The sequence below is a fragment of the Psammomys obesus genome, unplaced genomic scaffold (assembly GCF_907164565.1).
Source record: "Psammomys obesus unplaced genomic scaffold, mPsaObe1.curated_primary_1811, whole genome shotgun sequence".
In the NCBI taxonomy this organism is placed as follows: Eukaryota; Metazoa; Chordata; class Mammalia; order Rodentia; family Muridae; genus Psammomys; species Psammomys obesus.
Window position 1 is genome coordinate 8,056,676 of NW_026585895.1, and position 21,061 is coordinate 8,077,736.

The 21,061-nt window shown below is 42.6% G+C and overlaps 1 protein-coding gene across 4 annotated transcripts in view; it reads left to right on the forward strand.

Moving 5' to 3' along the window:
- Ttn (titin) overlaps positions 1-21,061 on the forward strand; it is a 258,797-nt gene that overhangs the window by 142,357 nt on the left and 95,379 nt on the right. For 2 of the 4 annotated variants that reach the window (XM_055600018.1, XM_055600019.1), the window contains 25 exons: positions 775-843; positions 2,943-3,023; positions 3,959-4,033; positions 4,729-4,815; positions 5,202-5,264; positions 5,570-5,659; positions 6,975-7,022; positions 7,448-7,849; positions 7,970-8,248; positions 8,578-8,853; positions 9,109-9,248; positions 9,510-9,636; positions 9,736-9,999; positions 10,322-10,588; positions 10,770-11,033; positions 11,122-11,261; positions 11,371-11,497; positions 11,634-11,900; positions 12,006-12,272; positions 13,111-13,377; positions 13,463-13,602; positions 14,007-14,133; positions 14,948-15,090; positions 18,468-18,591; positions 19,401-19,667. In XM_055600018.1, coding sequence (XP_055455993.1) covers positions 775-843; positions 2,943-3,023; positions 3,959-4,033; positions 4,729-4,815; positions 5,202-5,264; positions 5,570-5,659; positions 6,975-7,022; positions 7,448-7,849; positions 7,970-8,248; positions 8,578-8,853; positions 9,109-9,248; positions 9,510-9,636; positions 9,736-9,999; positions 10,322-10,588; positions 10,770-11,033; positions 11,122-11,261; positions 11,371-11,497; positions 11,634-11,900; positions 12,006-12,272; positions 13,111-13,377; positions 13,463-13,602; positions 14,007-14,133; positions 14,948-15,090; positions 18,468-18,591; positions 19,401-19,667 — 4,401 coding nt within the window. The remainder of the gene's footprint in view (positions 1-774; positions 844-2,942; positions 3,024-3,958; positions 4,034-4,728; positions 4,816-5,201; positions 5,265-5,569; positions 5,660-6,974; positions 7,023-7,447; positions 7,850-7,969; positions 8,249-8,577; positions 8,854-9,108; positions 9,249-9,509; positions 9,637-9,735; positions 10,000-10,321; positions 10,589-10,769; positions 11,034-11,121; positions 11,262-11,370; positions 11,498-11,633; positions 11,901-12,005; positions 12,273-13,110; positions 13,378-13,462; positions 13,603-14,006; positions 14,134-14,947; positions 15,091-18,467; positions 18,592-19,400; positions 19,668-21,061) is intronic. The other 2 variants (XM_055600020.1, XM_055600021.1) reach the window with 1 other exon arrangement.

Genomic DNA, 21,061 nt, shown 5'->3' on the forward strand with positions numbered 1-21,061 from the left:
TGTGTGTGTGTGTGTGTGTGTGTGTGTGTGTGTGTGTGTGTGTGTGTATTTAGCCTAATAAAAAACCCAGTTGTGGTCTATATGGTTCTTCGTGTAGCTAGAAAGTGTGGTTCTTAATATATTTTGTATCCAACACCTCTTTTTCAAAGCTCCTTTATTTCTGTGGTTTTTTTCCTTCGAATTGATATAGTATTATTTATTATTTTGACTCTCATAGGCACTTTTCTGATCATGTTTTATATGATAAGTGTACATGCAATGTTTTTTGTTTGGTTGGCTTTTTATCTTGTTTGCAAGGCTGTTTCCTAATCTAAAGTATTCAGGTATAATCTTACATAGGAATACTCTCATTCATGTTTATATGTGCATCAAGCAAGACTCTTCTCCAGTTACTTTTGGTGATGTTTGCCCTGAGCAAACCTTGGGTTTTAGATGACCAAATCTGTATGTGACCCATCTACTGATTGCTGTATTGTGGGGACACATATTTGAATACAGTTCTCTTGATGTAAAAATGTCCTCTTGTGAAGAACAGAAATTGTCGTCTTTCCTGACTGGTCGTTAGATACAACCCAGCCATGGAACAAGCTGTACTTTGTTCTCTGGCTTCCAGGCTTCTTTCTGATGGTTCTTTGGTGGCTGTTCTTGGCTGTTACTAACGCTTTCTGGTTATAAGAGATGCTTGGTTTTGATTCTTGTGGTTTTAAAAAAAAATAGTCATTTGCTTCAGATTACGTGCAAAAACAATAATATATGCTTTGAAATTCTTTAAAGCTGTGTCAAAGAAGAAAGTCCCTGAAAAGCCCGAGGTTGTGGAAAAAGTGGAACCAGCACCACTGAAAGGTATCTCTCAGGCCAGTCACTGCCCATCTGACTCCATGCTCTTTGTATTGCCACAGAATGCTCTTCCAACCCCATCTTCTTTTTCATGATGAAAGCAGTAGAATAGTTCCATTCATTTCTCATACTTTTGTGGCTCTTGTTGTCCTAGCTCATGAGTGTTGGGTGCTTCCTATGTCTTCCATCAATTTCATACATCATGAGGATGCATTTTGCTTATTCCATATGTCTCCTCGCGTTTGTAAAGCTAAATGATACCAGACTTCGCTAGTTAGGTGAAATTGGTAACAGGAGGCATTTTAGGTCAAAATGCTGAACAGTAGTAAGCTTTGGGGACAACAGCATTTTAACCTGTGTGAAAAGCACTGCAGACCATGTCATCATAGCCTCTTGACACACTATTGGACAATCCCTAGGGATTTCTATTACCTCTGACTCCCCTGCCACTTCCTTCTCACCAAAGTGAGACCTTCTTCCAGGTGCACAGAGTTTGAAGGAAATCCCATTATCACTGCAGGTTATTTTCCAAGGTGATTTCTCCTTGGATAGTCCTTTCCCTATCTAATTTACCCACAATGACAAGTAAGTTCATATAAGTCTAGAAAAAAAAAACAATTAAAACTAAACCATGTCTCTTAGAAGTTTAGTGAATATCAGCGTCCCATCAGAATGATCAACACATCCTGACCCAGAAATCAAATCTGTTCTTGACTGTGCTGGACTTCTAGAATGATCACCTATAAAAGCATACATTTCCTGATTTGTAAAATGGAGCTTCTAAATAATTTTGGTCAATTAAATTATCAAATTATTAAATTTATAAATTATTAAAGATTAAATTAGTCTGTAGTAACACATGGTTTCTTTAGGAGCAATAGTAATGACAGTGTATGAGTTTCAAACATCAACATCTAAAAAATAAACTAAAAAAACAGTATGAAAAACAAACTCTTTATATACATTGTATATGGAAAGAAATGGCTATTTTTTGTTTCATCTTACATTATTATATAGGTTCAATCAATAAAAGTAGTTCTGTATTAAAAAACACTGATAGCTCAGAAATAGTAATAAAGATCAGCATAATTTAATCATACTTAAAATTTTTAATGTTCAGCTGAAAGTTTTACTTCAAGAAGTTGGCATTATCAAACAGGATTATTCCAAATGAAACATGCATTTGACCCTTTCGTGCTTACCTCTTTGAAGTAAAATTTAAGCAAGGTGATCTTTATCACGTTAAAAAAAAAATCGATGAACTACTTAAGCGCACCAAACAGGAAGTTTTATAGAACTATCTAAGAAACTCAAATTTATTGTGATTGAACAAAACTGGACATCCAAAGTCCTATCTTTAAAGTGGTTCGGCAGTCATTGATTCTGTTTTGCTTTCGTCTTTGTATCTAAATCCATGCAGTAGAGCAGGATTAAAGTATGCTATACAACACAGCACCCTCCCTATACTTGGTGTTCACTGTGGAAACAAGAAGACCCATGTAATCCCTTGCTCATTTAAGTTCAGAAAGACTGTCTTATCGTGAAAAATGTAGCTTCGAACACCAGCTTTGAAATTCTATAATTTCTGTTTCATTTAAAAAAAAAAAAAAAGAGAAAAAGTAACCTTTGTTTAGAAAGTGAAATACGGTCTTTCTTCAGCATCAAGGTCCACAGCACATTCTTTGGTTTTCTGTTCCCATCAATGGAGAAGATGAAGCAGGGGCAGTGGCCTGCGTCATGCTGTGTGTGTCAGTCGGGGCAACACCAGCGTGGACATGGGCAAGTAAAACAGGCACAGACTGAAGCAAGGATGCTGTGGAGAACCCTTGCCTTTTGATGAAAGAGCTGTAAAGCCATTACAAAGCAACAGATTCTATACTCACTAAAGTAGATTTACAATCCATGTGATTGAACTCTCAGAAAATTCGATAGATGTTTGTAGAACAAAGAACTCCAAGTCTATCACATGCTTTTAAATCCTGTAAATGTGTGTGCAACAGAATTGATTCCTTGACACACTCTAGGTTTGAGTAGAGTCATTTTTTTTTTGTTGAAATCCATTTTTATATGAATCCTTACCAAATTTGAAATCATATCCTTTTAAGTGCCGACAGCTGAAAAGAAAGTTCGCAAATTACTTCCTGAACCTAAGCCTCAGCCAAAGGAGGAGGTGGTGCTGAAAAGCGGTATAGTACTTCTCTACCGGATGTCGGTTTTCAACAGCGTGAAAAATGGACTCACCTGAAAGCTCACAAAATACTTCTGCCCCTTGATATTATTTTAGTTAGATTCTCCAACAAAATTTGGATGCAGTTCCATTAAAATTAAAGGTTAACATTTTTGAATCTTTTTAAAGAGAAGGTAGATATTTTGTGAGCATTCATAGTATTTTAAAATTTATAATGTTAACAGATACAACTAAACTGATAATATTCTAACAACAGTGACCTTTGGGTGTCATTTTTCATAACCAAATTGTGAAATAAAATATACTCAACTTTTAAAATACTGTATACACAACTGCTTCAACCTAAAAGTATTTAACTTCAGTATGACACAAGATCACAACCAATAACACTTTTTATAAAACTAAACATCTTTCATACTAAATATGAAAAAATAGATGCCAGATACTCATGAAAAATAAAATTCTAACAGTTATTGATGTCTAAACTACATTATTGCACTTAATTACATTTCTGCACTTAAACTTTTTTGTTTAGTTGTCAATAAATTATTAGAATTTATTGCTATTCAAGTAATTTTTTTCTTAATTTGAGCTGGGGTGGTTTTTTTGTTTTGTTTTTTGTTTTTTGGTTTGTTTTTTTTTTTTTTTTTTTTTTTTTTTTTTTTTTTTTTTTTTTTTTTGCCTCACAGTTGTCTCTGGGCATAGTATCTAGAGAGATATGAAGAGCTCTAAGTCTGATATGAATTAACATAAATTTTGTTTGGGGGATTATGGGAAATAAAAGCATTTTTCACATTTATGCTTGATCTCCCACTGTGCTCGCCTGCATGCCTTCCATTGTCCTTGCTGTGTCCATTATCTGTGTTCATCAAACTTACTCAGCATCTTCATTCGCTCATCTTGGTTTACATATAAACCTTTTTGTCTTTTAAGTTCTAAGAAAGAGACCTGAAGAAGAAGAACCTAAAGTAGAACCTAAAAAAGTAGAAAAAGTTAAAAAACCAGAAGGTAGGAATCATTTTCCTAAGTGGCAATTTATGAAAGTCTCCTTCAACAAAGGGGACACTTAACAAAAGGTTTATTTTGTAAATATACATGAAGTTTAACATAAACATAGCTTCATATTTCATCTGTCTGTAATGTATGTGTTCCATTGTCTGCTTTCTGTTTCACTATTTTTTAGTAATTCCCAAATACAAACATTTTGTGGCCTTTTAGCTAGGGACAAGAATAGTATCTGTTCTTATCAGTGTTAATAATTCCCAGATCCATTTTCCCACATATAATAATAATAATGCTTATTATTATTATTACTTTGCTTGTAAGCTCTCTCCATGGGAACGGCTGGAGCCATGTAATTGCCAATGAATAAATTCAGAACAGTGTTAACAGTGCTTCCTAAATCTGAGAGCGCTTAAGGAGATTGACCATTTGTCTCTCACAAAAGAGAATGATTACTAAGACTTTGGTATAACCGCTTTAAAACGGAAGAGGTACCAGATGTTGAAACCAAGTAATGAAAGAGTACAAAAATAAATAAATAAACAAAAGCACAATCATGAGAAGAAAATAGAAACAAATCTATAACATGATCTGTGTGAGAGCTATCACTAGAATTTTTAGGAAGTGATTTTTTTTAATGCAAGTTTTCAGGTAATGTGCTTTTAGAATTAACACTAGACAATGACCTTCTTTCCTTGAAGAGCCACAACCACCTCCAAAAGCTGTTGAAGCTGAAGTTCCTCCAGAGCCTAAACCAAAGGAAAGGAAAGTTCCAGAACCAAGCAAAGGTATGCTTCTCCTGACACATGCTCCATTGTCTGTGAAGATGCATCCACATAGCATCACAACGTCATGATACTGACATCGTGACCAGGCATCACGAGCATCCTGAGTTCTTCACCATCCCTGTGCAACCTGCTAATAATCGCCTCCTTGTTAAATAAGTTACAAGGGATGAGTAATGAGCTGAGAAACAACTTCCAGTCCAACCAAATTCTTGCTATATGTTTTTTAGTGTTCTGTTGAACATCAGAAAAATTTAGATCAAGTTCTTGAGTTGAAAACTCTATAAATCTTAATATCCTCATGTATATTAAATTTGCTTCGACATAGTTTTGACCTTGTGAAAAACTTACAAAGCTTTGTGATAATCTATTTCTGTGAATTTTTTCAGTTCCTGAAATTAAGCCAGCAATACCTCTCCCTGGACCTGAACCAAAGCCAAAGCCCGAGCCAGGTAAGCAAGCTTACCCTCAAGGTGCATGTTTCTTTAAACCCCACATACACCACATGTAGCAAATGAAAAAAAAAAAATTTATTTTCTAAGATGTACATAAATAAAAACACGAAAATCGTTGTGCTTCAGATGATTTCTGATATCTCAATGTGCTTACTGAGTGCTTCTGAGATGGTGCTCTCAGAAAAACTAGCTATTTGAAGATTTCAGCACTGTATCCTGGGGGGCAAACAGGCCACCGAATGTGGTTCTCATGGGCAGTGACAAGTGGAGGCGTTAAAACAGTGGGCATATTCTCTCCACAGAGGTGAAGACCATCAAAGCGCCGCCCATCGAGCCTGCGCCCACGCCCATCGCCGCCCCCGTGACAGTGCCTGTGGTTGGAAAGAAAGCAGGTATGAACCCGTGGTTCTTTTTGCTAACTTGTGTGGGTGTCTTCACACTGGGGTGAGGCTCGAGCCTCCACCTACTACGTCACCCGGGAGACACACACTGTTTTCACAGTGTGCCGGGCAGTCCTGCAAGGCGTCATTTCTCTCATACTCTGTCAAGATCAGCTGAAGGATGTTTGGTGGTGATGGAACTTAAAGAGGCACAGAACACAAACAGGAATCCCGTGAAACAATTCATACTCGTGCCCTGTAGCAGCATTTCTCACCTTAAAAATATGCCGAGTATTGAAATGATGCAAGTTTAACAAATAAATACTGATCGTTTCACAGCTTTGTGATTATATTTAACGGAACTAAGTTCAAACTTAAGATACTTACCGCTGAGTAGGTTGTCACCCAGGTGATAATTTTAAAACCAGAACTAACTGGTTGCATGATTACCATCATACACATCCAAAATGGTTGACCTCCGACAAGTTGCTGAGTCATTTTAAATTTCATTTTAAATTACCTACAATTACTTGGACTTTGATTGTGTTTGATGGGGAAAATATAGGCTATTCTTTTCAATATATTTTAATTACTAATATTTATGCTGTGTCTTATCACCAGAACTTATGATTTGATCATTATTCAGAAAAAAGTAATGACTCTCCATGGGCTAATTTCCTTAGTGTTCTCTGGGTTTATTAGTTACTCAATTTCTATACTAAAGATAATGTTAAAAGGCTTTTAGTAATTTCAGTTTCTTTGGTTCATATAACCAACACATAAAATACCATGTAAAGTACTTTGTATAACTAAGCAAGGGCAAAACCCTTTCTCTTCGATCAGTAGTAAGCCTTCCAGATTCGAAAAGAGAATGACGACACTGTCGACTTGTTTGGTTTTCATTAATTATAATTATTGAACTCAAGGCCAGGCTACCAGGTCCTCCACCAGTCATCTTGACCCCAACCCCTAAAAACAAAGATTTTTTTTTTTCAAGACAGGGTTTCTCTCTGTAGCCTTGGCTATCCCAGGCACACTCTGTAGATCAGGCTGGCCTCAAACTCTCAGAGATCTGCCTGCCTCTGCCTTCCCGAGTTCTGGGAAGGAAGAAGAACTTTTTAATCCTAAATTTGTTGGCAACTTAGCCTAGTTATGTTGATTTCACAATGTGCCTTCTTGGAAATGCCAGTGTGTCCTCCCTGAAAGCCGTGGAAATGAAGCCAGGTTCGCTTTATGTGTTAGTGTTTGTAACAAGGAACGTGGCTCATCCCGGGTGGTTTACTGATAAGTATAAATATTGCACAAATGCCAAACTTTTTCATTTCAGAAGCCAAACCTAAGGATGAAGCAGCCAAGCCAAAAGGTCCCATCAAAGGTGAGTTTCATGTCCCTCAGCCCTGTGGTAACATTTTACCTTACAAATTCCCAGACTTTACCCCCCAAGGAGAAATGTTTTCAAGTTTTATAATAATCTTTATTTCTGACATTGATAGTAGTATTATTCAAGTAGATATTATAAAAAAAACTTTACCGTGATGAATTTATGTCTTGATTTTTCATTCATACATACATATATATTCATAACAAGTAAACTAACTGTACATTAAGCTGGATGTTTTACACGAAGGACTGAAACTTGAGAAGATGAAGTGTTCTGTTATTTCTTGGGCCTTTTCATCTTCATGTCTGACTTTGCAAATGTCAACCCTTTATTTCCCTGTTCCTGTCTCCTCATCACTTTACATGTACTTTGATGTGTATGGAGATGCCCAGTTAACCTTCCGCTTTGCTGTGAATTAGGTGTAGCCAAGAAGACGCCTTCACCGATAGAAGCTGAAAGGAAAAAGCTCAGACCAGGAAGCGGTGGAGAGAAACCCCCCGATGAAGCCCCATTCACCTACCAGCTGAAGGCTGTGCCTCTGAAGTTCGTGAAAGAAATCAAAGACATCGTCTTGACAGAGGCAGAGTCGGTGGGCTCCTCTGCCATCTTTGAGTGTTTGGTCTCTCCATCCACCGCCATCACAACCTGGATGAAGGACGGCAGCAACATCCGGGAGAGCCCAAAGCACAGGTTCATCGCGGACGGCAAAGACAGGAAGCTGCACATCATTGACGTTCAGCTTTCTGACGCTGGCGAATACACGTGCGTGCTGCGCTTGGGAAATAAAGAGAAGACCTCCACAGCCAAGCTCATCGTAGAAGGTAACTTGCGCTTCTGCCTGTGAAAGAGGCCTCCTCGGGGCAACACTCACTGGGCTTTCAAACAAAACCTCTGGGTTCCGTGTCATGGAAATCTTTAAACTTGGTTGAAATTCTCCGCAGAGCTACCCGTGCGATTCGTGAAGACGCTGGAGGAGGAGGTCACGGTGGTCAAGGGGCAGCCGCTCTACCTGAGCTGTGAGCTGAACAAGGAACGAGACGTGGTCTGGAGGAAGGATGGAAAGATCGTGGTGGAGAAGCCTGGCAGGATCGTGCCGGGGGTCATCGGCTTGATGCGGGCCCTGACCATCAACGACGCAGACGACACCGATGCCGGGACCTACACCGTAACGGTGGAGAATGCCAACAACCTGGAATGTTCTTCCTGCGTAAAAGTGGTCGGTGAGTGCATGGGAGGCAGAGCTCAGAGGGTTGCTCCAGCCCAAGAATTTGGGACCAGTTGTAGGCGACAAAGTGAGACTTGCATCTAATATATATATATAGTATACATACCATAAGGGAGTTCTTTGCTAGAAAATTGTTACTCTTATACTAAGCAAACAGAGAGACTGTTTCCCAATGTCTGACTACCAGAAGTCTCACTGATACCTTTTTTGAAAAGGAGGAATATCAGCATGTCATGGGCAAACTGCACCCAGTTTCAGCAATTTTTCATATTTCTGAAATTCCCCAAAGAACTCATTTATTCCCTCTCCCTTTGTCTCCAACAGAAATCATCCGGGAGTGGCTGGTGAAACCTATCCGAGACCAGCATGTGAAGCCCAAGGGGACGGCTGTTTTCACCTGTGACATAGCCAAGGACACACCAAACATTAAGTGGTTCAAAGGATATGATGAGATCCCCATGGAGCCAAACGACAAGACGGAGATACTGAAAGAGGGAAACCGTCTCATTCTCAAGGTTAAGAACGCCATGCCGGAGGACATTGACGAGTACGCAGTGGAGATTGAAGGGAAAAGATACCCGGCAAAGCTGACGCTCGGAGGTACGAGAATCTTACCTGTTACTCGTGAAGATAATCCTCATGTGCGCATGAAGCAAAATAGCACACCACAAATACAGAAATTAACTAGTAGATGAGGCTGTACCCAGACACACAGAGGAAGCGCTGGGTAGACTCAGTAGTTTTGTTTGTTTTTTTAAAGAGTGATCGTAGGGTATTGGGGGGGTGAGTGGGTAAGAGAAGAACTGAAGGGGGGATGGGGTGGATTTGATCAAAACACATTATGTTTTGATGCAGAGCGTGAGGTTGAGCTACTGAAGCCGATAGAGGACGTCACGGTGTATGAGAAGGAGAGCGCCAGCTTCGACGCCGAGATCTCCGAGGAAGACATTCCTGGGGAATGGAAGCTGAAGGGAGAGCTCCTGAGGCCCTCGCCTGTGAGTGCCGCTGCCACCTCCAAGTCTGGGCTCGGGCTTCCTTTAAGAACCCCCGGGTCCCCAGCTCTCAGGGGAGGGAGGCTGTCTAACGCGGTCTGTGTGGACAGCTTGGGTAAAATCTGGCAAACTCCGCTAATGCCAGTGCTGTGCCCGGGCGTTCACTCGGGTGCTGTGTGACGCTCCACAGACACCTGGATCAGACGCCTTCTCCAGGGTGCTCATCCCGGGCACGTGCTCACCAAAGCTGCCTGTTTGTTTCAGACCTGCGAAATCAAAGCTGAGGGCGGCAAACGCTTCTTAACCCTGCACAAAGTGAAGCTGGACCAGGCTGGCGAAGTCCTCTACCAGGCGTGCAACGCGGTCACAACGGCCATTCTGACGGTCAAAGGTACGGGGCTTCGGAGCTCAGGGAGGGGCTGAGGCCCCTTCCCCTCCCTCTGCCTCGGAGACCTCTCAGTTCTCCCCCTTACCTACCGCTTGTTTTCAGAAATCGAGCTTGACTTTGCGGTACCCCTGAAGGATGTGACTGTCCCGGAGAAGCGACAGGCCCGGTTTGAGTGTGTCCTCACCAGAGAGGCCAACGTCATCTGGTCTAAAGGGCCCGACATCATCAAGGCATCCGACAAGTTCGACATCATCGCCGACGGAAAGAAACACATGCTCGTCATCAACGATTCTCAGTTCGATGACGAAGGCATCTACACTGCCGAGGTAGAGGGCAAGAAGACGTCGGCACAGCTGTTTGTGACAGGTAATCGCCAGTTGATGAGCCCTCAGGGCTGTCTCCAGCTCCATCTTCTGAGTGATGTAAAGAAAGGATGCCAAGTTCTGAGAGCTAGCTAGCAATTAGTGGCGAGTGTCAGAACTGCTTTACTTTCATGGGGTCACCGAAGACACGTGCACACACACCCCAAAGCACCCTCCCCTCCCTTCCCCCCAAAAAAACCCCTACAACTTTTTAAATGAACAAAAAGAACCAAGCAATGCCTCCCGAGGTAGCCGCCGAGCAGTACAGAGCAGGATCTTTCGGGGGGGACCCGTGTTCCTGAGCCTGTCACCTGTTTGCCCTGTAGGCATAAGACTGAAGTTCATATCACCTCTGGAAGACCAAACAGTGAAGGAGGGGGAGACGGCGACCTTTGTCTGTGAGCTGTCCCACGAGAAAATGCACGTGGTCTGGTTCAAGAACGACGTCAAGCTGCACACAACCAGGACGGTGCTCATGTCCTCCGAGGGGAAGACCTACAAGCTGGAGATGAGAGAGGTGACCCTGGATGACATCTCCCAGATCAAAGCCCAAGTGAAGAACCTCAGCTCCACCGCCAATCTGAAGGTCTTGGGTAAGTGGGCCCAGCTTCCCACGGGCGGCGGCTGCCTGTGTGTACCCCCAGGGCGCTCCGTGGGCCCCGGGGTGAGGGGGCCCAGCTTCCCACGGGCGGCGGCTGCCTGTGTGTACCCCCAGGGCGCTCTGTGGGCCCACTTTCTCACACTTTTCTCACGGTGTGCTGGGCGTCTCTGCAGAGGCCGACCCCTACTTCACCGTGAAGCTGCACGACAAGACCGGCGTGGAGAAGGACGAGATCATCCTCAAGTGCGAAGTGAGCAAGGACGTGCCGGTGAGGTGGTTCAAAGACGGCGAGGAGATCGTGCCCTCGCCCAAGCATTCCGTCAAGACCGACGGCCTGCGCCGCATCTTGAAGATCAAGAAGGCGGAGCTCAAAGACAAGGGCGAATACGTGTGCGACTGCGGCACCGACACCACCAAGGCCAACGTCACAGTGGAGGGTGAGCGGCCCCGCGTGCGAGTCTTCCCGTCTCGGAGCCGGCCGTGTGTCTGGCTCGGCCTCGCTCACGGAGTGTTGTGTGCTTTCAGCTCGTCTCATCAAGGTGGAGAAACCTCTGTACGGCGTGGAGGTGTTCGTGGGCGAAACGGCACGCTTTGAAATCGAGCTGTCCGAGCCGGACGTGCACGGCCAGTGGAAGTTAAAGGGGGAGCCCTTGACCGCGTCTCCTGTGAGTGACGGCGGGAGAGGAGGGGGCTGCTCGTTCCTAAAATGCAGTTCCTGGGTGACCAGCAGGAAGGCCCAGGTATGTAAATACTGTGTGTGCTCGCTCCTCGCAGGACTGTGAAATCATCGAGGACGGGAAGAAGCACGTCTTGGTTCTTTACAACTGTCAGCTGGATATGACGGGGGAGATTTCCTTCCAGGCCGCCAACGCCAAATCGGCAGCCAACCTGAAAGTGAAAGGTATGCTGGACACCAGGGCGCCTTTGAGTGTGTTCTGTGCAAAGTCCTTTCCTAAGGTCCAGAGCTGCCCGGAAGGGGGGAGGGGGAGGGGGAAAGCAAGCATGCTCTGATGTGGCCGGCCCCGCCTCTCTTCCAGAATTGCCGCTCATTTTCATCACACCTCTCAGCGACGTCAAAGTCTTTGAGAAAGACGAGGCTAAATTTGAATGCGAAGTGTCCAGGGAGCCGAAAACGTTCCGCTGGCTGAAAGGCACCCAGGAGCTGGCGGGGGATGACAGGTTTGAGCTCATCAAGGACGGTACCAGGCATGCGCTGGTCATCAAGTCCGCCGCCTTCGAGGATGAAGCCAAGTACATGTTCGAGGCGGAGGACAAGCGCACGAGCGCCAAGCTGATCATCGAAGGTGAAGCAGGACTGCCGTCATAGGCTGCCTGCGGGGCGGCATGTTTGTGCGTTTAATTTTACACGTTAAAGTGATGGAAATCATGAGCTGGGCTTCCTTTGACAGGCATCCGGCTCAAATTCCTAACCCCTCTGAAGGATGTGACCGCCAAAGAGAGGGAAGACGCTGTGTTCACCGTGGAGCTCTCCCATGACAACATCCCAGTGAGCTGGTTCAAGAACGACCAGCGCCTGCACACCAGCAAGCGTGTCTCCATGCACGACGAAGGGAAAACGCACTCCATCACGTTCAAAGACCTGTCTATCGACGACACCTCCCAGATCAGGGTGGAGGCCATGGGGATAAGCTCAGAAGCCAAGCTCACCGTCCTGGGTAGGTTCACCTCTTTATTAAAACGGGATCACGTTCTCAATTCAGCAGAGAGCTGTGGAGAGAGAGAGAGAGAGAGAGAGAGAGAGAAAGTGTGTGTGTGTGTGTGTGTGTGTGTGTGTGTGTGTGTGTGTGTGTGTGATAAGAAATAGTCTTCAGAGTGTAATGCTGCGTGGAAATGTGCCGGAGAAACCTTCACGTGCATGGTCTAGTGTCTTTCCGAGATACAGTTGCCCAAAACTAAAGGGAAGTGATGTGACCATTGTCATCACCTTAGGCCCACAGAACAGCCAAAACCAGACCAGAACTGGCTTGGCGTGTAAAATACCAGTGCATGAATGCTTTCCCCTTCCTTTATCACAATTATTTCAGAGTAGTGGGCTCTGGGTTTCTACAGAGCGAGGCTCGAAGAATTTAGCAAGTCTCATATTCTCCCGGTCCTTCCTAGAAGAAAATCCATAATACATAGACACACTCTCATGGCAAACTACAGGTAGATTAGGGGAGAGGACACAAATCTGAAGCTTAAACACCTAATAGAAGCGGATAAGAACTTGAGAAATGGGACAAATGGCAAAGGGACACGCACGACACCCCAACTGAATGGTGTCATTTGAGTTATTGCTGCTTTTTAACAGTAAACGGACTGCAGATGAGTTTGAATCACTAAGTCCTGTGCACTGACTCTCTTTCTAGCATTTAGAAATGGGGGATGCTAAATGAGGAGCAGTTTGGTACCATGCTAAAGCATACCGGGAACTCCCTGAGACACCATTAACCCCCACCCACGGGTCCCCAGCTCTCAGCTCTAAGACGCTTCTCCATTTGCCTTTACCTGCAGAGGGAGACCCCTATTTCACGGGGAAGCTTCAGGATTACACAGGCGTGGAAAAGGACGAGGTGGTTCTTCAGTGTGAGATCAGCAAAGCAGATGCACCCGTGAAGTGGTTTAAGGACGGGAAGGAAATAAAGCCGTCTAAAAACGCAGTTATTAAGGCTGACGGCAGGAAGCGAATGCTGATCCTCAAAAAAGCCTTGAAATCTGATATTGGCCAGTATACCTGTGACTGTGGGACAGACCAGACTTCCGGAAAGCTCGATATTGAAGGTGAGGAAATTTCCACGGGCCTAGATGCCACGGGAGTCATTTCTGCCAGAGACTAATGGCACACGCTGACCCTTCATCCTTCCAGATCGGGAAATTAAGCTGGTGAGGCCCCTCTACAGCGTCGAGGTGATGGAGACTGAGACAGCGCGCTTTGAAACCGAAATCTCCGAGGACGACATCCATGCCAACTGGAAGCTCAAGGGAGAGGCGCTGCTCCAAACACCTGTACGGCTATTTCTGAGCCTGTCAGCACTTAAGAGGGATAGCGTGAAGTGCAAAAGGACAGGCGAAAAGTCAGAGTGCATGCAGGGCATTTTAAACATGGTGTCAGGTTCTGTGGGGGACCTGTAGCGAGAGAGAGATGTCTCCATCTATGAATGGACTCAGAAGGTCACTTCTGCATCGATTCTTGTCCACCAGAAGAGCATATGTAGTCTATAATGCTTCTAGTTCAGAATCACAGAGCTGGGAGGGATAGTTTTCCTGATAGTTCACGGGAGCTGTATTTCACACATAAAGCGTGTGTGTCACCATTCATTTGTAGCATCCATAAATTATATTATTCTGTACCTATGAAAAAAAGGTCTCAAAATTATAATTGTGACACATTTCTTTCTTCTCTGGCTCAGGAATGTGAGATTAAAGAAGAAGGCAAGATCCATGTTCTTATCTTACACAACTGTCAACTGGATCAGACCGGTGGCGTAGATTTCCAAGCTGCCAATGTCAAAACCAGCGCCCACCTCCGAGTTAAGCGTAAGTATTATGTATTTTTGATAAAAAAAACAGTAACTCCATATTTTCATAAAAAAATGAATACACATGAGATTAATTGGTATTGGAAAATACTATTCTTGTATAAAAACTGACTTTCTTGTATTTACTTTTTGACCTCCTGATATAAAAGTCCTTCAGACTCTGAAATCTTGATCTTTTCAGTCACTTGGTCATTTGAACAACAATAACAAATTGAGCAAGTCAGCTTTTCCTGCTCTGGCAGTCCTTTTGTTCAAAATAGATAAACACACAGTAAGAACTGAGAATTAAAACTTCTTTAAAAAAAGGAAACCATTTCGATAGCTTGGATGACCATCTAAACTGTAGCCCCATGGAGAAGACCTATGCTGTGTGAGCATTTTCAACCGAGGAAGGGAGGCAGAAAAGTTAGGTGCCCATTTTTGGAAGGTGCAAAGTGGTTGATGGACACGGACAGGCTGTGGGGCCAAGGACCCCTTGCCTCTCCCAATCAGAGCCTTAGTTATTTTGGAGGTCACATATCTTCTGTAGCAAGAGGAACTTGACGCCTGGCAGAGAGACAGATGCAGCGCAGATTTCCTGCTGACCTTGTAGATCCTGAAGAAGGGGCTCCTACAAATACCAGCCATTTGGCTGTCCGCTCTCCCCTTCTCAGCACCACGGGGCCACGTACACTGGGGAGTTAGAGCAGCAGCTCATCCCGCGGCTCTGCCCTTCTTGGAGAAAACAACCATGGAAATGAAGAACTAAATCTATTTATTCTTGGGGAATTACAGAATGAGTAATACAAGGCGTTTTCTTTCCTCACACAAAGCGCGGGTAATTGGTCTTCTGAGGCCTCTAAAGGATGTCACAGTGACCGCAGGGGAAACAGCCACCTTCGACTGCGAGCTCTCTTATGAGGATATCCCAGTGGAATGGTACCTCAAAGGGAAGAAACTGGAGCCTAACGAAAAGGTAAAAAGCGACACACGGATTGTTGGTTTGCCTTTCCCTTGGGGTCACTTTCATTGTCTTTTGCTTTGTTCTTCCTAATGTTCCCTACACAGCCTCTAACTTGATTTCTGCTGAAACTGTAAGGTATAGTTTTCAAACTTACATTAGGTTTAACCTGATGATAGTTTTTACTGAATAGAATTAACAATTTTAAATATAATCAGATTGTGGTTTTTCTGGAAAGGGGAGACAGATGCTAATTAGCCATCAAGGCGAACCTGGGTTCTTGGCAGCAGCGCTCTACCATAGAGTCTGAACTCAGACATGTCCTGTGCTGAATTCAGACTCCTCCCGCACTATCTAGACTTCTACATAGGCGGACTAAGAGGAGATGGAACTCCATTTCAGGCAGTTGATAGAGTCGTAGAGATAACTTCTGAGCAAATTTTCCCTTCTAGCATTTCTCCAAGGCTATTTTTAACACTCAAGTGCTTTGAGCTGTGCAAATTGTGGAATGTAAGAGGACTATTTAAAGTGCAGCTGATGGAACAGGGGAGAAAGAACAGTGCTGCGACCCCCATGTGTAAATGAGTAAACTTTTGAGAAGTTTAGGTAAACCACCTTAGCTTTTACTAACATTCCTGAGGCTTGGTGCTCAACCCAAAAGTGAAAGCTGAGCCATTTTATTCAGATAGAGCCAAAATGCAATTTCCCTAAATTGACCTATGTATTCTGTACCCTTGGGATTCTATCTGGATCAGGAAATTAAACTTATGTGACCCTGTACAGTCAGGTGATACTCAAATTAGCTTGCTAATTCGTCATGCATTTTGAATTCTTAAAATAAAACAGAAAAATACAGGATATTTCATTGTTTTGTGGCTTTTGCACTGCCCAATATTCCAGAAAAAAATACTGACTATATGTAAAACTTCTATACAAATGAAATTTTGAAGGCTCAACAACAACAACAACAACAACAAAAATCATGGGAGGGGTATTTAGTTTCACAAAGAGGCTGAAGTCTTAGAGGACATTCCCTTCAAGTAGATGTTTGAAAACAGATTTTAAAACTTAGCCTTCCCCCAAATTGGCTAACTCGGAACTCAGAAACAGTTGTGTGGTTGGTAAGGACCATGACCTTTGGTTTCCACTGCTCCCAATTAGAAAGGGCAGCAGGACATCTGAGCTGGCGTGAGAATTAATGTACACACCAGAAGCCTTCCCTCACAGCAGAGTCTCGCCAAGACTGCACTGGGCGCTGGGCTCACCGCATCTGTTTTCCTATTCAGTGTAGTATGGCTTATTTGGGGGTCTTTTACTAGAAAAGATGATTCTCCATTTTAATATAAAAACTACTATTTTGACTTAGTATGTAAGATAGCTAAAAATCTTACATTTGTTTCCCCCTAAGGGGAAAATCTATTAACATCATCACTTTTTTTCCTAGGGCTAGAAAGGGTAGAGCCCCTGGGGCCAGAGGGTGTGTCCTCAGCACAGGAATGTTAATCCGTCTCTGTAGCCTCCCAAAATAGTGGTCCATCTATGAACTTGATCTTGTCTCCCTTAAATGGCTCTTTTCATTAAGGAATTTGAGTATGAACAGAACTGCAAAGTATTATGTTCACTTACTACATTTTATAGGTTTTGTTTAAATTCAGTCCATTAGCACAAACTTGTTCTTGTCAGTTTAATTCAGTTGAGTTTTTTGTTTGGTTTTTGGTTTTTGGTTTTTTTGTTTGTTTGTTTGCTTGTTGGTTTGTTTTTTGTAAAATCTTTAACCTCTATACCAACAGTCAAATAGACAAAACAGCATATAGACATGGGGAACTTGAGGATAGCATTTTAGAAATAAACTATAATTTTCTTCCACTTTTGATTTTTTATTCCTTTTGGCCACGTAAAGACTGCTAAATTCTCAGTGGCCTTTAGTAATTTTGTATTTAAATTTTAACAGCTTGGTAGTGACTTCTGTGTTCCACCAGTAGGCCCGCTATAAATTAGTATTTTAATGGATAATTATTAGTACTATCATTACATGTTCTACCAAAAATATTTAGCATTCATTTTGTTGATTTGTTTTATCTATTGTATTTCCTTCTTTGTTTGCTTTTTGACTACATTGACTATACTCTATGCAAGCCATTTATTGAAAGCCTGTTATATTCTGGGCAACCATATCAGTGACAGAGTCTGTATTCTATAGATGTCTTCAGAATAATTCAGGTGCCAAATCAATGCAGTAAGAGATATTATATATTTGTGCATGTGTTAGAAACTGAAGTTCTCTTTAAATAGTCATAAGTCAAATTCAAAATTCAAAGTCCGACATTTTTTTGAAGTCCCATGCAGACCCCACCTTGTTAGGTAAGTAGCAGCTGTGTACCTAGGATAACTCTAGGCTACTGTGTCCTAGCTGTGTCTCATTCTTTGCTGCGGTCTTAGCTGTTCTCAGTGCTAAGACAGTATGAATAACCGTGCCACGTTCTTGTTTGAGGAAGAAGTTCTTTTCAGTGAAGCTGTATTCCTGATTCTTTCTTTTACCACTAGCAAAATAAATAGAAATTGTTTCACCAGAAAACAGGCCACATAATTCTAAAGTGTCTAAATGGATCCTTAAGCAGTATAAGACCACTCTCGAGGACAGAGCAGAGCTTTCGAGGATTCTTAGATTCTAGAACTAGACATACCCTACTCATCTCATTACTTCCAGAATGATTCGACCTATAACAGCATCAATGGTATCTGATTTTCCCATTACTGATGCTCAAACACAGGAAAAGGGAAGAATCAACATCGAAGAAATTTGACAGCAAAATTGTACAAATTTTTTTAATCATGGATCACATTCATTTGCAAAATAAATTCAATTGCTAAAATAAATGGGAGGAAGAGTTTTAGTTTGCATTTACATGATAATCATCTTCGCTTTAGAGCATACAATTTAAAAATAAAATCTTTCAGTTTACAGTGGCCAATCATTTTCTTCTTTCATTTTTAGCCTTTCTAAATTCTTCCTGCACACAAACTCTGAAGCAAAACAGAAATGCATACATATTTATAATTGCACATATTTTTTCCAAGATCAGAAATATATACAGAAATTGGTCTGTGCAAATTCAACATAAAAGGTCACCTCCTACTTTCATAATGAAAACCTAAAATGTTCCTAAAAGTTTTGATACTATTGGTTGAAGTCACTTAAAATGTGTGTGTTGTGTGTGTGTGTGTGTGTGTGTGTGTGTGTGTATGCGCACGCACATGCGCGTGCTACATATGTGATTATAAAACAATGTGGGTAACTCTCTGACATAGTTTACCTAGCTGGATTGAGGAGCCTGCATTCCAGGTGGCGGTTTCATTTATTCTTCACTTGCACTTCTTTAAAACGCAACTAGGTGGTGACCCGTTCAGAAGGGAGGGTCCACACACTCACCCTGAGGGATGTGAAGCTAGAAGATGCTGGCGAAGTCCAACTAACAGCGAAGGATTTCAAAACCCAGGCCAACCTCTTTGTGAAAGGTAAGTAGAAAGCGTATTCCTAAACACACAGATAATAAAGAGAACCATGGCTAGTGCAACCTCTTAATTGTTCTTGTGCAAGAGTACCACAGATCATTAAAACAGAGCATCCAAAAGTCCAATTTTATATTTTGGCATCACAAAATATAGGTTGTGTTTTGTTTTTATTTTTATTTTTTTGTTTTCCTCTCCTGATATTGGTGCAGAGGTGGTGCATGCTTTTAATCCCAGCAGAGACAGGTGGACCTCTAAGTTCAAGGCCAGCCTGGTCTACAAAGTGAGTTCCAGGAAAACCAGGACTACACAGAAAAACCCTGTCTCAGAAAAAAAAAAAAAATCAAAACTAACATGTTTTTTACATACTCTTTCTGTCTCTGTCTTATTAAGTATATATTTTTTACTAGTTCCAAAAACAACTGGTGAAATACTTACTATCAACTCATTTTTTGAATCAGTGTTGGCCATTATTTCCTTTAAGTTTCATAACTATTTTATAATTATTTTTCTGGTAAGACTAACACTCAAGAGGCAGACGACTGTCACAAGTTTGAAACCAGCCTGGTCTACATAGTGGCTTTCCAGGATAGCCAGGGAGAGGGGGGAAAGCATAGAAAGGTCTTTTTTTTTTTTTCCTGCATGTATAAATAATGATAAAGCATCATTATTAAAGAAAAACATCTAAATGAAAAAAATAGCTTCACAAACAAGCAAACTTAGAACAAAAGCAGCCCTGGCAATGCCAGAGGGAATTAGAGAAGGCACTGGAGCTCTTGGAGAAGGGAAGCAGCTAATAAGTATGATTCTTTCAGAACCCCCAGTTGAGTTCACTAAGCCTCTTGAGGACCAGACGGTCGAAGAGGAGGCCACTGCCATACTGGAATGTGAAGTATCCAGAGAAAATGCTAAGGTGAAATGGTTCAAAAATGGGACAGAAATCCTCAAGAGCAAGAAGTATGAAGTCGTCGCTGACGGCAGGGTCAGAAAGCTCATTATTCACGGTTGTACCCCAGAGGATATCAAAACATACACTTGCGATGCTAAGGATTTTAAGACCTCCTGTAACCTGAATGTTGTTCGTAAGTATTCCTCCACAGGACTTAGCATTTGCAACTCTTTGCAGGCGCCACCCCCAACAAAAAAAAAAAAAAAAAACAATACACTTTATGCATGCCCTTCTTGGCTTAATCATAATATTTAATAACTCAGAGAATGGATGCTGACCTAACCCGATACTTCACACGTTTCTTTACAAACATCCTTGTGCTCTGCCTGGCCTTGGAAAAGACACCAACCACTTTTCACACTATACCACTGTGCTCTTTGTCTGTGTGTGGCTACGCCCGCTGTATGAATATCCTGCTAGAGATGAATACACACTGAGTCACCAAGAGAAGCACAGAACCCCGATTCCATGGAAGGAAGATAAGGTCCAGGCCTGGAGAATGAGAATGAAAGTTATTTGAATAGGAACACACTTGAAAACAACTGTGATACCATAACTCCCAGTCACGTGATTCAGTCTGAGCCTGAGGATGGAGGAGAAGCTGAGCGAGGCCCAGGTTCTCTGTGTCGTGGATCCTCTGAATGGAGGACTTGATTGTTTTACTGTTGCTTCTTCCCCTGGTGGGGAGATAACCCCTCCTCTCATATGCCTCCTGCTAGCTAGCTCATTTGCTGTGTTTATTCATTTGTCCAACCAAACATTTTTCGTGGCACATATTTGTACAGTGTTTGTTTAGTATGTCGCTTCTCATCGGCCAACAACTAAAACCTAGTGGCTTTGATGGTGCTTCCAGCTGCCTGTGCTATGTCACTCTTCCTCTGCTTTGGTTCCTCTACCTTGTCTTACTTCAGAGTAGCCCCTTGGGGCGGGGGGTTCTTCCCCTTGCCATCTACTTCCTCTTGGAGAAGGCTCAGCCATGGTGGCTTGTCTTCCAAACTACCAAATAGCCTTGGTCTGAGAACATCCATGATCAAGAAGGGTCAACTTGGAAAGGCCTCTTAAGGAGCTCTGGAAGATGGAAGGGTGAGGAGGCAGCTTCTCCATCCTGCACAGCAGCAGATAGATTTCCGGAGAGGCGTGAGCCAACATCAGCACCAGGCAGAACAGTGTTTGTCACACTAATACCTGTCTGACCTGCATGTGAAATCTTTAGAGCTGAGTTAAAAATGAAAAGCCGGACATGCGCGATTACAATTAGACTCATGCCTTGTAGCCATACGCAAAGCTGATTGCAGTACTTCAGACTCTTTTGTCTTTGAATTCTACTGGGTTCACAATGATGTTTCTTTGTGTACTAATGTTTCCTTTGGCAAATATACTTCAACTGTGGTATAGTCCCAAAAGAAAGAAGGTATTTCCTTCAGTAATCATTCAAAAGAACTGAGGTGGGTCTCAGTTTGAAAGAACTAAGTTGGCAGCACAGTAAGATAGTTTGTGTGAACTGAAGAGGTCAAGAGCAAAGCATCA